At 42.4% G+C, this 17677-nt stretch overlaps 1 protein-coding gene across 2 annotated transcripts in view; it reads right to left on the bottom strand.

The window, feature by feature from the left end:
- Positions 1–17677, bottom strand: part of FUT10 (fucosyltransferase 10) — a 427469-nt gene that overhangs the window by 29766 nt on the left and 380026 nt on the right. Inside the window, exon 4 of one of the 2 annotated variants that reach the window (XM_053578687.1) lies at positions 9722–9769. The exons of the other annotated variant lie outside the window; for it this stretch is intronic. Within the exon in view, the coding sequence (XP_053434662.1) occupies positions 9722–9769 (48 nt within the window). The remainder of the gene's footprint in view (positions 1–9721; positions 9770–17677) is intronic. 2 annotated transcript variants of the gene reach the window in all.

Raw genomic sequence — 17677 nt, 5'->3', positions numbered from 1 at the left:
TAAGTATTAAAATGCAATCCAGCTGCAAAGGAAGAGTCATTTGGTCTTAGGAGGAAGAGGTGAAGGGTCAAAGTGAAGGTTAAGGTCTGAATAAAAACACATTTGGCCCTCAAGGATTCAAGACAGGTGAAGAGGCAAACATTTTATTGAACATTGACCCCTGAAGTGCAAACAAAGGATGTGCGTTTTCTTGCTTTTCTTGAACAAAATTCAATAAAGTAACCAGCACCTCAGCTATGGGTGGTGATACCTGCATTGAATCAGCTACAAACAACTGGGACTGCCTGGGTCAAAAATGTGTAATAGCACCTCAGATTTTAATTCCTTGAAACCCAAGTTGAGAGGCAGTGATCCCGACAGGAAAAAACAAGAGGACAGTGTAAACTGAAGAGTATCAAGCAAGGCAAGGAACAAGAGAAGGTGACAACAATCCTACTCCCCAGCCTCCCAAACACCCAGGGTGGCCTGAGCCAGGCTGAGTTGGGCAGGGCAGGACGGCTCCACAGGGGATGGCAGCCAGCACCCACTGCTACAGCTGCCTGGACACTCAGTTATCTGCCCTCTGCAGGAGACCTTCTAAGGCTGGTTGCTGCATCCCCCTTGGAGTGCTGGTTCATTCATTCCCTTATGCATTCATTCCACAAATATTTCTTCTTTTCTTTTTTTTTTATTAAATCATAGCTGTGTATATTAATACAATCCTGGGGTATAATTCGCTGGTTTTATATACAATTTGAAATATTTTCATCAAACTGGTTAACATAGACTTCACTGCATTTTCTTAGTTATTGTGTTAAGACATTTATATTCTACACTTAGTAAATTTAACATGTACTCTTATAAGATGCACTGTAGGTGTGGTCCACAAATATTTCAGTGGGACCAGATACTGGAGATACAGTGACAAACAGTATCTTTATTTCATTGAGCTAACATTCTGGTTGGGGAGATAGAAAAGAAATAGACAAAAAAATAATATACAAAATAATGTCAGGGAGTGAGAAATGCTATGAAGGAGAAGAACCAACGGGAAGAAACAAGAGAAGCAAAGGGTGCCATCTTAGAGGATAGAAAGTCCTCTTGAGAATAAGATTTAAGGAGACGCTTGAAGGGCATTGGCTGGGTGAGTCGTGAGGGATCTGAAGGAAACAGCTCCAGGCAGAGCAGACAGCAAACACACAGGCTGAAGTGGAACAGGCTTGGGGGGATGTTAAGAGCCATAAGTAAGGTTAAGAGGGGACATTGATCCTATGGGAATCTTAGCCAGGGCCAGAGCCTGGTTGACTATGGTTTTTATTCTCAGTGTGATGGGAGTCCTGGAGGACTGGGACAGGGAAGCAACTTTATTGGGTTTGTTTGTTTGTTTGTTTGCAGTAAATGACACCTAGCATAAAATTTTCCATCATAATCATTGTTAAGAGCACAGGTCAGTGGCATTAAGTGCTTTCACGTCATCCTACTATCGCCACCATCCTTCCAGAACTGTTTTCATCTTGCAAAACTCTGCACCCATTGAACAACTCATCTCCTTCCTCCCCACGGCTCCTAACAACCACCATTCCACTTTCTATCTCTACAAATGTGACTATTCTAGGGACTTCGTACAAGTGAAAGCACACAGTATTTGCTCTTTTGCAACTGGCTTATTTCACTTCGTGTAATGTCTTAAAGGCTCACCCATGTTGTAGGGTGTGTCAGAATTTTCCTCCTTTTTAAGACTCAATAATGTTCCATTGTATGAATACAATGGAATCCTTCATCAGTAGAGGATTAGTTCCAGAACCCACTGCAGATACCAAAATCCAAGGACAACTAAGTCCTTGATATAAAATAGCAATAGTACTTGTATGTCACATACACACATCCTCACATAGACTTTAGGTATCCCTAAAGTACTTAGAATACTTCATCCAATGTAAATGCTATGTAAATAATGTTATATTGTACATTTTATGGAATAATAAAGGAAAAACTCTGTACATTTTTAATATAAACACTTTTTCCCCCAAATATTGTCAACCTGTGGTTGGCTGAATGCGTGGAGGTGGAAGCTGAGAATGTGGAGGGCCAGTTGTACTTAATTTTGATAATCCATTCATCTGTGAGTGCACACTTGGGTTGCTTCACCTTATGGCTGTTGAGAAAAAAATGCTGTTGTGAACATAAGACTATGAATCTCTCTTTGAGACCCTGCTTTCAGTCTTTTTGGTTATATACACAGAAGTGAAATTATAGATGATATGGTAATTCTATTTTTAATATTTGAGGAAATGCAATATAATTTTCCACCACAGCTGCATCATTTTACATTATTGAGTTTATGTTTTTTGAAGGGACAACCTGGCTGCTGAGTAGAAAACAGGGGAAGAAGAACGGAATCAGGGGACACTGTTCGGGGGCTACTGCAGTGAAATACTCATCAAAATTGTTTTGTTAATAACAATATTGAATAAATGGCTTCTGTTTTAGCTTTTTAGAAAATGAGACACACATCCTTCCTGGGACTTACAGTTCTTGAACTTTTAAAATGACCAGCATTTTATTTCAAGATTTTGGGCTAAGAACACTACAGATAATAAGAGAATGTTTATTTTAACACAGTGATCTCTTCCAGACTAAGAGTTCAATATAGACAGCTAGAAGTCTTGATGAAAAATAAGACATGACTAATTCCCTGTTGGACAATCAGCAATTTTTCTTTTTTTTTTTTTTTTGTCCCAGTACCTCAGAATGTGACTTTATTTGGAAGTAGGCCCATTACAGAAATGAAGGGGTTTGGGGTCACCAGATGAGGGGGTCTTGGCACAAAGAATGAAGAGGTTTGACACAAAGTCTGTGTCCGTGGACTGAGAAATTCTGGGAAGAACCCTCCAGAGTAAACCTTGGGTTCGTATTTATTTATTTATTTTTTATTTTTTTATTGTTGGGGGTTCATTGAGGGTACAATAAGCCAGGCTACACTGATTGCAATTGTTAGGTAAAGTCCCTCTTGCAATCATGTCTTGCCCCCATAAAGTGTGACACACACCAAGGCCCCACCCCCCCACCCTCCGTCCCTCTTTCTGACAATCAGCAGTTTTTCATTAGCAGAACATTAATATTCCACCCAACTAGAAGAGTTTTTCAACCCAAACCCACAAAGTTTCATTGCTGGTTGTCTACTGAAAGCCACTATTCTGTTGGATTACACACAATCCCAGAGGCTCAGATGAGACACCGTGCGCACAAAAAAGTTAATGATAGGTAAACAGATAAAGCAATGTGGGGGGTGGGGAGACCTGGACCTGTAAGTTTTTTTGGAACCATTCTCTCACCAAAATACATTTTTCATCACAAAATATTTCATAACGTACTTATAATTTTCCTGGATTGCCCCTAGAGCAATAACAATAATCATTTGCATTTAAGTGTTTAATTTACAAAATGATTTTTTTTTTAAATAAAGCACCTCACTACTTTAATCTTTTGTATTAACCTGGATGGAGTTGAAACACATTCTTCTTAGTTAAGTATCACAATAATAGAGAAGCAAGAATCCAATGTACTCAATACTGAAGCGGTTGATGATCCAACACATGCCCACACGAGAAAAAATCCAATTCAATTCAAGTTGGAGGGAGGAGGAAAGAGGGAGGGGGAAAGGGATGGAGGGAGGGGCATTGGTGTGCGCCTACTTAATGGGCACCATATAAGAGTGTATGGCACACCTCCTGGGGGCGGGGCACAACTACAGCAGGGATTCCACCTCACAAATGCAAACATTGTAACGTAATTGTTGGTACCTTCACATTAATCTAAAATAAAAATAAGTAAATAAAGAAATTAATTAATTAATTAAAGCATCTCACTTAAAGTAGAAAAGAGCTCTGAGAGGTAGGTGACCCCAATTTCCATGTGAAAAATTTCAGTGCCTTACTCTTCACCTTAAACACTTTGGGGCACAAGAACCTCAGGGGACATTCACATAGATTATTTCATTTTGTTTTTTTCCTTGGAGAACATGCAAAGGAAGATTTGAAAATAAAGACAATGTTTTAATTTTAAAGCAAGGATGTGGTGGCCGCATGAATGCTGTGGCACTAGGAAAGCATATGGCCTAACAGCTCTTTCTCTAGGTCAGGCAGTAGATGGCCCTGGCTTCTCAACCCAGCTTTGCCCTGATTTACCCTATAACCTCAAGGAAGCTAAATAAACTAAGCCCCAGTTCTACAAATACGTCATCTGGGGAAATTGCAGCATCTCTTTATTGGGGTTCTGAGTGTCCTAATGTAACACTGACAGACAGCAGGCCACCCAGTACCTGACATGCAGAGGTTACTGCTAAGAGGTGGCCGCTGGGATGTCTACTGTTCACAGCCTGCAGGACTCCTGAAGGGGACACAGCTTGTCAAGGGACCAGCAACACCATCCACACTGAGCTGCCACGTTCAGCTCAGGGGGTCTGTTTATATTGCCATTTAATAGTCCTGAGGAGTTGAGAATTCAGGACAGGCCACAACCAGGAAACAGACTAGGGCAGGTTGGAGAAATACAGAAAGGAGTTCCTTTCCTTACTGGCTTTGAAAAAACTCTTCTTGGCAAACACCCTCCTAAGCTTGTACAGGATCTCCACCTATGTGTTTCTCAGTGGCTCACCAGTAGTGATGTGCTCTTTAAGAAGAAAGTATTTCTATTTTGGTTACTTGGTTGTCTAGTGTATTTTTAGAACTGAAGCCTTTTGTAGGTTTTTTTTCTTAAATTAGATTTTATGTGATCAATTTTTTCAATCACCGTTCCTATTCCAAAAGTTTTGGATAGCCTGTAGTTTATCTTTCACTCTAATAAATTCAAATTCATTTTACCATGAAACTTTGACCTTCTTTGTGCTGTATCTCTATCTACCAGCTACTCTAGAATCCAAGGTCTAATCAAAGGTGACCGTTTCTTGAGTAAACATTCACTCAGTGAATGAATACAAGGCATGCAAAGAAGTAAGAAATTTAAAGTTTAAAATTATGAACTACCCACCTAATTTTCACAAGGTGGGGATGTATGGCACACCTCCTGAGCGCAGGACACAACTAAAACAGGGACTTTACCTAACAAATGCAAACATTATAACCTTATCATTAGTACCCTCCTATTAATCTGAAATTTTAAAAATATAATAAAATAAAATTATAAACCTGTTATGAATATCTTTAAGAGCTAAAGAGCATGTGCTGGCTCATGCAATCGAAACATCTACTATAGGTTGTTAAGAATGGTAGAAAGATGTACCTTCAAGAACATTGAATAGTGGTCCCATAGTGGGTGGGACCTTATATATTGACACATTGCCAGAAATATTTTCTACCTCCACTTTTCCCCAACTTTCCCCTATTCCCTTCCTCCACTCCAGTAAATATTGTGGAGTATATTCCTATCAGTAATACAGGGCACTGCCAAAACAATTTTTGTTGCAGTCTCTTAGAAAGGTCTCAAATAGCACCCTTCTTTGTACAAATTCTGAGCCAATTAAGAAACAAGAAGAGAAAAATAAGTGGAAAGCCAAAATGCCACCTATGCTACTGATCACACGAATGCCACTAACTGTCCCCATCTGTCCTCCCTCTTTGGGATCACATTTCCCATGCTCCTTTAAAGTTGGGTGGGCCCACACAACTATGTTCTCTACAATGGAAGGTGAGTGCATAGCAAATCTCCTTTGCAGATCATTCTAGGGGGCAAAAAGAGATACTCACGGAGACAAAGCCACACATTGAAGACAGCAAAGCAGAGTGACCACAGGGAGGGGTGGCATCCCACCAACACAACATCAGCCTTGGACTATGAGACAAAACAACAAGCTTCTTGTCCTTGGGTGTCTTCTATTGTCACTCATGACAAGGCAGGTTGTGAAGACAGTGTCACCTCTGTGTCTAGGTAAATCCCAGCATCAGGCAGGCTGAACCACGTGGTCCCTATAACAAGGCTTCCCTACTCTGTCCTCCTCTTACCCCGGGCTTGGCAGGAGCCCAGCACAAAGCTTGCTCCAATGACCCCGCACTAGGATTACAAAAACCTTCTAGATGGCTGCTTCTGGAAAATAGAGCAGATGTATTTTTTTTTATGGAAAGGTGAGAGGAATAGGATTGGGAATAAATAACTAAATTGAGACTAAAAGGGAATAAATAACTAAGATAAAAAGGAGTGAAGAAATCAGCTCCTTCGTTATTACCCTGGAATCTAACCCTGATCCACAATCACCTCCACTTCTTCACAAACCACATTTTGGCATCCTACCCACACACTCCCCCTACTCCAAACTTGGCTTGCTGGGATTGGTCTTTTCTTTCCCATCTCAGCCCACACAGCTGGGAGTTCTGCAGAAGCTGAAGTCTGCCAAAAACAATAGCTTTCCTAAACGTCCAGCAGCAAGGGAATTGGTATATAAATTATGCAGCATCTGGTCGATGGAGTATTAATCATTAAATGTGATAAACACAAAGCCTTGTAACAACATAGAAAATGTCCCTGAAATAATGTTACTGATGGAAAAAAAAAAGCAAGTCATAAAATTATATCTGCAATGTGGCCAGCACAAGGACTCCACTATACCCCGAACTTTGCCTTACAAACATAAACAAATGGTGTAACCTAATCATATATACCCTTATATTAACCTGAAATACAAAGGAAAAAAAAAAGGGAATACAGTTTTGGTTTAAATTTGGGAAATGAAAAGCAACTGGGGGGTTAGAGTAGTGGGATTCAACAAGTATTTTTGTTGTTTAATTAAATCTATTCTTTACCTAACAAATGCAATCAGTGTAATCTGGTTCTTTGTACCCTCAATGAGTTCCCAACAATTAAAAAAAAACAAAAAAAACTATTGCATGTTTAGGTGATAAAAGGAACAGCTTTCTTGGAGTAAGCTGTTCTTACTCCAAGATAGTACAAAGGGGTGGTAACAACCCTCTTTGCCATCCATGAAGATTACCCCAGTTGAGAGCCAGGAGAAGACTGGCAGAGCTCTGAGAGGAGCCTGATCCCAGACACTGCATGGTCTACATTGATTTGGAGTCTGAACACAAATCCCGCTGTTGCTTCCATATGTCTTTCCATATATATTTTTAAGCCATCTAAGATTCCAAGCATTTTCCATTTTGGCAGTGGCACTGTCTCCTTAGTAACTCAGACAGTCAAATAGAAATGCTCCCAGCCTCCTTTCTCTCTGATAACCCTGGTTAATGTGACATTGTTACAGATGCTAATAGAAAACCTTTGTCCTTTGATCATTTGGACAGATCAATATAACTGTCTATCAACAAAATTTATGAACGTGGGATTTGCATTCCTTTCACTGCTCCAGAAGGCTTCCCTACCAGGGTCAACCATTAGCTGTTTTTTTCTGTGTACATCTTCTTGAAATGTACACAGAAAATGCATATATGAAAAGCATTCAACTCCACTAGGATGAAAATTCATGAACACTGCATGTAGTTCTTACTTCAAAACATTTTATATCTCAAAAAGCTGGATAGTTTATCATCCTCCTCCCATCTCTATCCTAGCAGCTCTGTCCTCCGACATAAAGGAAAAATGAAAACAGCAGTTGTCATCTGAGCACACTAAGGCCCTGTCTTTGCTTCCCTAAGGTGAATTCTACAAAGGGAACTTCTGTCACATATAAACTCCCAGCTCCAGGATTTCAAAACACCCATAGAGTTAAAGCTTCCAATAAGACCCTCAGACAAAGAAGAGAAACCGATCCTGGGAGCCAGTCAGACAGAAGGGCAGAGAGGGTGACAGCTGAGCAAACTGTAGGTATTCTTGCTCAGGGGGATGAGAACTAGAAAAACATAAGCAGCCCCTGGATGAGATTAATGAATTTCTGACTAGGGAATTTGACCCTGAAGCTCATTTCTCAATTTGGTGGGGACAGGAACAAATCAGAGGCATCTGACAGACACATGGGGCGCTCTGTGAGGCAGGGTGCATGGAAGGAAGGCCCACCCCAGGCAGCTGTCTTCCCTGTGACTTCACACTCAGCCCCTGTTTGGGGCCAGCCAGAGCTGGTGTAGGCTATGGAAGACCACTTAACCCCTTTCCAACCTCCTTTGCCACCTCCAGCCCTGTTTTCCCATGTCAGACGCAATTGCCTAAATTTCTATTCCCTTCTTTATTCTCTACAGCCTTTCTTTCTTCCCTGTATTAATACTTGTCACCCTTTTTTGGAATTTGTATCATGCTGGTTTCCACCATCATGCTTTGAGTATTTCTGGAGGACAATGGATGTGTCTCTCCATTTAGAATGCCTGGTAAGATCTCTAATGCCTGGTAAGGTCCCTGATGCCTGGTAGGTGTTCAATGACCTTTTGTTGTATTGGTATTGACTTCCATTTTTTTTTTTTTATGTTTAACTTCTACTTTTTTTTTTTTTTTTTTGTAGAGACAGAGTCTCACTTTATGGCCCTCGGTAGAGTGCCGTGGCCTCACACAGCTCACAGCAACCTCCAACTCCTGGGCTTAAGCGATTCTCTTGCCTCAGCCTCCCGAGTAGCTGGGACTACAGGCGCCCGCCACAATGCCCGGCTATTTTTTGGTTGCAGTTTGGCCGGGGCCGGGTTTGAACCCACCACCCTCAGTATATGGGGCCGGCGCCTTACCGACTGAGCCACAGGCACCACCCTCTACTTTTTTTTTTTAATTTCAGATTGATATGAGGGTACAAATGTTTAAGTTACACTGTTTTCATTTATAAGGTAATTAAAAAGATTATTTCTTATAGTGGACAACTGGATAGCTCCTCCTTTACCTGGTGTTGCTGGGGAAATAGCCATGAAGTGGCTGCAGAGGTCTCATATTGCTAAGAAGAATGTGTTAAAGATGCACTCAGTTTCTAATACACCTTACTGGGCAGTCCTCTTTGCTGAGGACTGGATCTGAGTGGTGAAAAAGACAGCTCTTCTCTTTCTTTGTGGGCCTTCCTGTCTAGAAAGAGAACATTCTGGTCATCTCCATGTTAGAAAGTCAATGCGAGTTGTTCTCTGTAAGAAATAATCTTTTTAATTACCTTCTTCTATAATCCTGTTTCTATCTCGCATGCCCTGTGATTCAACAGCAAACACAAAGAAGAAACTATAGCATTTGGAAGGTATAAGTTATCTGCGTGGCTACAGTGGGATGTGGGTCCTGACACTGAGTCATGTAATAACTGTAATTATTAAACCTGAACATCTACACCCAGCAACAATGGAAGATGCTCAGTAGTAACTAGAATATGTTGGGAAGTTTTAACATGAGCATTAAGCTATATTTTCCATATGATTATCACACACCAAAGAGTAGTAGTTAATCCTCATTAAAATGGAAACTTATTTTATACTTGGAAATGCAGCATTTTCTTCTGAATTCATTAAAATTTTGCAGGGGCGCTTCCAGTTTGAGATATAAGAATCTAATAAAAAATGGTTTCTCCTGTCTTTCATGTTGAATTAATGAAAAGTTGAAATATAAAAATCCACATTGAAAAATCATAAGTCTCCCAATAAAACTCAAATTCCACCACAGAAATGTTGCTGAGACATTTTGAATTGTATAATGAGAATTAACACCATGATTTTTGCCTCCATTCTAGATTCCAATGCTTTTGCAATGTTTTGTAAGTTAAATTCAAACAAGCTCTTTGTTCGTTATTTAAGTGAACTAAAAGGGAAAAAACAAAGAAAGCAGGTCTGATCAGTACAAGGTCACTAACCTTAAAGGGGTTATTTTTGAAAGACCAGGAATCTTGACTGATTGAAACCTGGAAAAAGAGGAAGGTAAAGAGTTATGAAATAGTCCTGGTATGCTAAAAGTAAGTGGTCTTAAAATTTCCTTATAGACCTTGAAGGAGCTAAAAAGCTTTGGACTACTCACTGTTTCTCTTTCCAAAAGCATGTTAATAGTTCTTCAACTGAAGTGTTTTATAGGAATATTGCAGAGCTCAGAAGAGCCAATAAAAGCTGAGCAATTAAAGGAAAAAGCATGAGCTTCAGATTCTTACAAATCTGGGTTCAATTGTAGGGTAACCAGTTGTCCCAGTTTGCATGTAACCGAAGGATTTCCCAGGATGTAGGACATTTGGGACTAAATCCAGGACAGTCCTGGGCAAGCGGGAATAGCCAGTCACCCACTTTCTAGCTCTAGAACTTACTAGTTGGTTCTCATCCCAAATACTATCCCAAGTCTTAGTTCCCTCCTTTTTAAAATGGAAAACCTAGGTTGGCATGAAAGCCTAAAATGATATGCATAGTTTCTGAGATGTTCAATGTGTATTTGGCAGGCAGCTTTAATGACAGAACTATTAAGCAAGAAAATTAAAATAATACCAACACTTGATATTTGGCCTTTTTTTCAGAGAAGAAATTTGGATTATTGTACTCTATTCTTTCCCATGTAACCAAATATACTCTTCATATTTCAATTTTTTTTCAATTCACTGGGGTTGTGAAAAACTGTAGCTTAAATCCCAAATGTCTAGGATCTGAATAGAGTCATCGATTTCTTTTAAGCTTCTTTAGAAAATTGATTTTTTTGTCAATTCCAAAGGAGAATAAGTTTCCCCTCTTTCCGAAATTCCCACACATTGTGAGAACCCATTAAAGGGCTTGAAGCAGACTACAATTGGTGCAGCATGGGAACTATCTTTGGTCATGATCTACTACAGACACATCTAGATTGGTGTCCCTATCCAAAGGCTGCTCTGGGCAGGGGTTAGAAGATGCTGTCCCACACATGTTGAGTTGTGAAAACAAAGCACATCCTTGGGTCAGGATGAGAGATGTCAGAAACTATGACCAGCCCAAGAAGGAACTTTCAGGAGTTATGTGAAGATTGTGTTAGCTTCCACTGATTTTCTGGAATCAGGGACTGGCTACGGTCCCAATAAAAAACTGGAGGGAACCCACCATTTACCACACCCATGGAGCACATTGCAAAGGTACAAGTCAAATCTATCAAGTATAGAACATAAATGTATTAACACAATAATCAAGTAAATGAGGTGAAAACTATATTAATCAGTTTGATGGAAGCATTCCAAATTGTATAAAAAATCAACACATTGTACCCTGAAAATGCATAAATGTATTCATGATCCATGTGTATATGGCTTTACAAAAGGAAAACGAAATTAAAAAAGAAAAAAATTGGAGTGAAAACCAGAAAAAGAAAGTGCGAGGGACTAGATAGTCAAACATACAAGCCGGCCCAAATAACAATGATGGTCTCCCCAACTAGAGCAAATGTCAAAAGTGAACCAGAAAAACAATTGCTATTTACTTCCTAGTAGGCAAAGTAGCTGCTGATGTGGGGTTTCCATCTGGCTTTTGGATCTGGGAAAGTTATTGCTACTGGCAGCAAAGCAGACTCTGGGCAGTTGGGGACTTAGATCATGGCACCAGGAGATTTCTGAAATCTGATGACTTTCAAAAGATGTTCCTTAAAACTGAATGTGATTGTCATTAGTTATGTTTAATATGAATAATAGAAATAAATATGAATAAATGAATTTGTAGGAGTGCAAAGCCACATTTCTCTTAAAATTTTCATTTTTTCTTGTTAAAAAATGTGCTTTTTCAATTATAACTGGGTCTTTAGCTAACAAATGCAACCAGTGTAATCTAATTTGTACCCTCAACAAATTCCCCCAAAATAAAAAATGCATATATATATTTTAAAATGAGCTTTTTTTTTTTTTTTTGCAGTTTTTGGCCGGGGCTGGGTTTGAACTCGCTGCCTTCGGCATATGAGGCCAGTGCCCTACTCCGTTGAGCCACAGGCACCGCCCTAAAAAGAGCTTTTTTTTTTTTTTGTAGAGACAGAGTCTCACTTTATGGCCCTCGGTAGAGTGCCATGGCCTCACACAGCTCACAGCAACCTCCAACTCCTGGGCTTAAGCGATTCTCTTGCCTCAGCCTCTCGAGCAGCTGGGACTACAGGCGCCCGCCACAACGCCCGGCTATTTTTTTGGTTGCAGTTTGGCCGGGGCCAGGTTTGAACCCGCCACCCTCGGTAAATGGGGCTGGTGCCTTACCGACTGAGCCACAGGCGCCACCCCTAAAACGAGCTTTTTAATCAACTTCATATTCCATGCATCTGGGAAAACAAGATGGGTGAAGAAGAAACCTCTAAATTCCTTCTTCTGTCCCCTTCCACATGAAATCATGTCTGATGTGATAAATATAAAGATGATTCATGAGAGCTGATCAACTTTTTAAAAACTATATACCTGGGGCGGGAAGCAGAAAGAGGGACGGAGGGAGGGGGGTGGGGCCTTGGTGTGTGTCACATTTTATGGGGGCAAGACATGATTGCCAGAGGGACTTTACCTAACAATTGCAATCAGTGTAACCTGGCTTATTGTACCCTCAATGAATCCCCAACAATAAAAAAAAAAATAAATAAATAAATAAAAATAAAAACTATATACCTACAATGAGATTACAAATGATCCCAATAAGAAACAAAGTGAAAATGTAGCTAAAGCATCTAAGATGCCCAAATAGCAAAGTCTCTAGAAACTCAAGTTTCAGGAGGTAAAGAGAAAGATGGGAGGAAATAGCATACAAAGAAAAAAAGAAAAGGCCCCATGATCATACTAATGTACACAGCTATTATTTAATAAAAAAAAAAAAGAAAAGAAAAAGAAAAAAAGAAAAGAGAAGCAGTTGACTCAAATCTCTAACATAAGGATACCTAGAAGTCTCAGATAGCTGAGAAATGTCAAACATGCTTAGAGAACAAACAAATTTTTGGGTTATACTGAAAAATAAAGTAGCAAGAAATGTACAACCCAGCTGCCTGGGCTGCTGAAGGAGCCACACACCATGAAGATCAAGGTCACCGACCAGCTGGAGCCTGTCCACAGAGAAGGTTCAGGATGGTAAAGACAAAAAATGATTAGGTCATATGAGGAATAGATGAGGAACAGGAATTGTTTAGCAGGAGAAGAAAAGTTGCAGGGAGATCATTATCTCCAACTACCTGAAAGCAGAACTTACAGAAACAGAACTTACAGAATCAGCACCGTTTTACCCTCCATGTGGGCTAATCCTCATGTGACCTGCAGTGCTGAGTGAGGCCCAGAGCCAAGGTGGAATCAGAGCTAGAACACATACTGTTTGAAAGTTTGCGAAGTCCAAGGTTATAATTTCTTTTAAGGAAAGAGATGGTAGAGCCAAGGTACAAAACCAAAATAATCAGAGAGAACCGAGAAGCCAAGGATCAGCTTATAGCAAACAGAAAATAGGAATCCTGGATCTGGGCATGGTGATGCACACCTGTAGTGCCAGCTGCTTGGGAGGCTGAGGCAGAAGGATCACGTGAGCCCAGGAGTTCGAGGCTGCAGGAAGCTACCACTGCATTCCAGCTTGTGGATAGAGCAATCTCATTCTGGGCAACAGAATGAGATATTGTCTCAAAAAAAAAACAAAAACAGAAATTGAATGACTAGTGGTGAGGGAGGAATGATTCCTTTGTGTGTGTGTGTGTGTGTGTGTGTGTGTGTGTGTGTAGGAGACAGAATAAACATTTAAAAAAAAATAGACGTCTCAATTAATGCACCCTCTCTACATTCCAGTGAAGAGAACGAAGCTTCATATCCACGATTTCTGTATGTGGAACAGATGATGGATTTTTAAAGTCTTGTAACAAGAAGGAATCGTTTTCCAATTCAGAATATTTTAACGACAGAGAGGATCAAATTCAAGTATCCAAGAGAAAAGTAGGAACCAAGACCCAGAGTCAAAACGGGAGATGTTGGCTCAGCACCGGTGGCTCAGTGGTTAGGGAGCCCGGGCCTGCCAAACAACAATGACGAAACCCGCACATTGTACCCCTTGATTGCACTAATGTACACAGCTATGATTTAACAATGAAAATAAATAAATAAATGGCCTGTAGTCACAGCTACTTGGGAGGCTGAGGCAAGAGAAACACTTAAGCCCAAGGGTTTGAGGTTGCTGTAGCTATGATGCCACAGCACTCTACTACCCAGGGCCACATAGTGAGACACTGTCTCAAAAAAAAAAAAAAATGGAAGAAGTCAAAAGAGGCAAAAGAGGGATAGGAGGGAGACAAGATGGCGGACTGAAGCCAGCTTTCAACAAAGGCTCCCGTCCAGAAGGAGAGTTAAGGGACAGGAATTTAGTAAGTATCCTGGTGGACTTGAGCCTCACCAAGAGAGAAGGCTGAAGAACGCACATCAACACCGCTGAGGCAAGTTGTGATCACAAGGACGCAAACAAAAGGTACAAAATCCACCACCAAGCGGACGGGAGTCCCCCTCCCCCATGAGACCGGCTCTGGAGCCCCACAATTGAACAAGTGGGCAGAAATTAAAGCCCCTCCCACTACACTCCACGGGAGAGACCTTCTAAAAACTGGACCTACCTCCCCTACTGGGGTGCCGTGGCGTTCTCCTGCCGGACATAGGGCTGAATAAAACTTTGGGAATCCTTTGCCGGCAATCCTGAATCCCCGGCGCTCCCCTCCCGCCCACTGAGGTCTGGAGGCCTGTCACCCAGGACTTCGGATCCTTGGGTGATTTCTCAAGGGGAGTGGACAGTCCCCGAGTTGCGACTGGTCAGCATTGACTCTGAGGCGCGCCGAGTGAGGAGAGGGCACCGGGCTGAGGGGGAGTCACACCTCGCGGCACTTCCCTGCGGTGCAGTGCACCAACCCTCCCCAGGCATACGGGGCCCAAGACTGAATCAGACTCTGGCCTCCCCGCTGAGAGCTGAGAACCCCTACTCTCACTCGGGGTCTGAGGGCCTATCCCCCAGGAGTTCGGCTCCTTGGGTGATTTCTCGAGGGGAGTGCACAGTGCCTGAGCTGCGTCAGATCAGCGCTGACTCTGGGACATGTGAGCGAGGAGAGGGCACTCCGCTGAGGGGAAATCAAGCCTTGGCGGCACTTCCCTGCAGTGCAGTGCAGGAGCCCTCCCCGGGCACAAGACTGAATAAGACTCTGGCCTCCCTGCTGAGAGCTGAGAGCCCCTACTCTCACTCGGGGTCTGAGGGCCTATCCCTCCGGAGTTCGGCTCCTTGGGTGATTTCTCGAGGGGAGTGCACAGTGCCTGAGCTGCGTCAGGTCAGCGCTGACTCTGGGATACGTGAGCGAGGAGAGGGCACTCTGCTGAGGGAAAATCAAGCCTTGGCGGCACTTCCCTGCGGTGCAGTGCAGGAGCCCTCCCTGGACCGTAGTATTGCGTGAAACTGAATGAAACTCTAGCTTCCCCCCGCCCCACTCCCAATCCGGGTCTGGGGGCCCATCCCCCAAGAGTTCTGATTCTTGGGGGATCTCTTAAGGGGTGTGGACCGCAGCACAAACTGCGGCCGCTCAGTGCTGACTCTGGGGCGCGGGACAGAGGAGAAAAGGGTCACCTGAGTGCCCACACCAGAGCAGCAGTTCCCTGGAGGTAGATCAACAGCCGTTTTTTCTTTAACGGCAGAACGCTCACTTCTGGATATTCTGAGGCCACACCCCCTGTCTCCCTGGGCAACCAGAGGAGGCCACCGGTGTCACGGCTCACAAACCCAGAAGCCTCCAGGGCGGGGCCGACCCAGAGAGGTGTTCAGACGCAATTCTCCAGCAGCAAAGACGTTTGAACTCAAAACAGCCCATCTCCTGTAGGCGACGACAGGAACAGAGACAGAACCTCACAAAGTTGTCTGTTCTGTTCTGTTCTGTTAGCAGCATCCATCAGGGACGGGGCTAAGCCTGAGTGAACACCTCCTTCCCATCACCTGCATCAAACACTCAAAGATGTCAGGCCCCATCTCCTCCTGCTAGATAGCGGCAGTCTGCGGGGGCCTGGCAGACTTCCTCGCGATTCAGGCAGGTGCAAACCCCTGGAGTGTCTGTTCACTGCAGGCAACTGGGTTAGCCATCTGCAGAGATACCAGTGACTGGGTCCGACGGAGGGGCAAAGTGGGGAAGGAGACGTCAACCTTCCCAGACTGCTCTGTTTGCGGGGTGGCTCCTCCTGACTCCACGCTGCACTGGGGTGAGCTGTCTCAGAGGAGTCACCAGGCCCCTGTGATCCAGTTCCCAGAGACCTCTTGAACCCTTCCACCTGAGACAAGTGCCGATTGAGACAGTTGATTCGGACCTTTTGAACTGGGCTAATAGACTGAGGACTTTTCAGGTTGTGCCCTGGGTGTGCGATTGTAGGAAGGTTTGATTCTCCTTTTCCAACTGGGGCCAGAGGTGGGCAGGCGGGGTGACTTAATTGCTGATTTTTTCACACAGCTGAGACTTCAAGCCAGAGTAGAAGTTGCAATAGGATCGAACAGAAACCAGCTGAAAACAAGACAGAACCACTTTGCTCCACCACACCAGACAGGGCCCCAGTTTCTCAGGCCACAACACTGTACGGGCCCTCGATAAAACACCAGGGGAAAAACCAAAGGGAGTAAACCATGGGGCGGAATCAGCGGAAAAACTCTGGTAACATGAATAACCGGAATAGATCAACCCCCCCAAGAAAAGATACGGCAGATGTGATTGAAGATCCCATTCATAAACAACTGGCTGAGATGTCAGAAGTCGAATTCAGAATTTGGTTTGCAGACAAGATTAATAAAATGGAATTAGGAATTCGAGGAGAAATTCAAAAACTGTCTCAAGAATTTAACGAATTTAAAGACAAAACCACCAAAGACTTAGACACACTGAAACAAGAACTTACAGCCCTCAAAGATATGAAAAATACAGTAGAATCCCTCAGTAACAGAATGGAGCAAGCAGAAGAAAGGATTTCTGACATTGAAGATAAAGTCTTCGAACGCTCCCAATCTCTCAAAGAGGAAGAGAAATGGAGAGCAAAAACGGATCACTCACTCAGAGAGCTCTCAGATAATTCGAAAAAAAAATAACTTAAGGGTTATAGGAATTTCGGAGGCTGATGACGTGGCAGCCAAGGGCACAGAGGCCCTTCTACATGAAATTATGAAAGAAAATTTTCCAGACATGCCTAGAGAATCTGAAATTCAGATAGCAGACAGCTTCAGAACCCCAGCACGATTCAACCCCAAAAAGCCATCTCCCAGACATATCATAATTAGCTTCACTAAAGTTAACATGAAAGAGAAGATTCTCAAAGCAGCTCGGCGAAAGAAAACTATAACGTACAAAGGTAAGAATATTAGAATAACTGCAGATCTCTCTGCTGAAACTTTTCAAGCAAGAAGAGGCTGGTCATCAACTTTTAATCTCCTAAAGCAAAAAAACTTTCAACCCAGGATCTTGTATCCAGCTAAACTGAGTTTCATCTATGATGGAGAAATTAAATACTTCAATGACATTCATATGTTGAAAAAATTTGCCATAAGTAAACCAGCTCTTCAGGATGTTCTCAGACCTATCCTCCACAATGACCAACCCAATCCTATACCACAAAAGTAAACTCACTCAGAAACTTCGGATCAAACTCCAACTTCCACACTGGCGAAAGGATTAAAAATGTCCACTGGACCTTTGAAAAACTCGATACCCAAAATTCCACCAGACTTATCCTTACTCTCCATCAATGTGAATGGCTTAAACTGTCCTCTAAAGAGGCATAGGTTAGCTGACTGGATACAAAAACTTAAGCCAGATATTTGTTGCATACAAGAGTCACATCTCAACTTAAAAGACAAATACAGACTCAGGGTGAAAGGATGGTCAT

This window comes from Nycticebus coucang, chromosome 24, assembly GCF_027406575.1.
Source record: "Nycticebus coucang isolate mNycCou1 chromosome 24, mNycCou1.pri, whole genome shotgun sequence".
Classification (NCBI taxonomy): Eukaryota; Metazoa; Chordata; class Mammalia; order Primates; family Lorisidae; genus Nycticebus; species Nycticebus coucang.
Note: the sequence above shows the minus strand (reverse complement) of the source record. Positions and strands in the feature narration are given on the sequence as shown.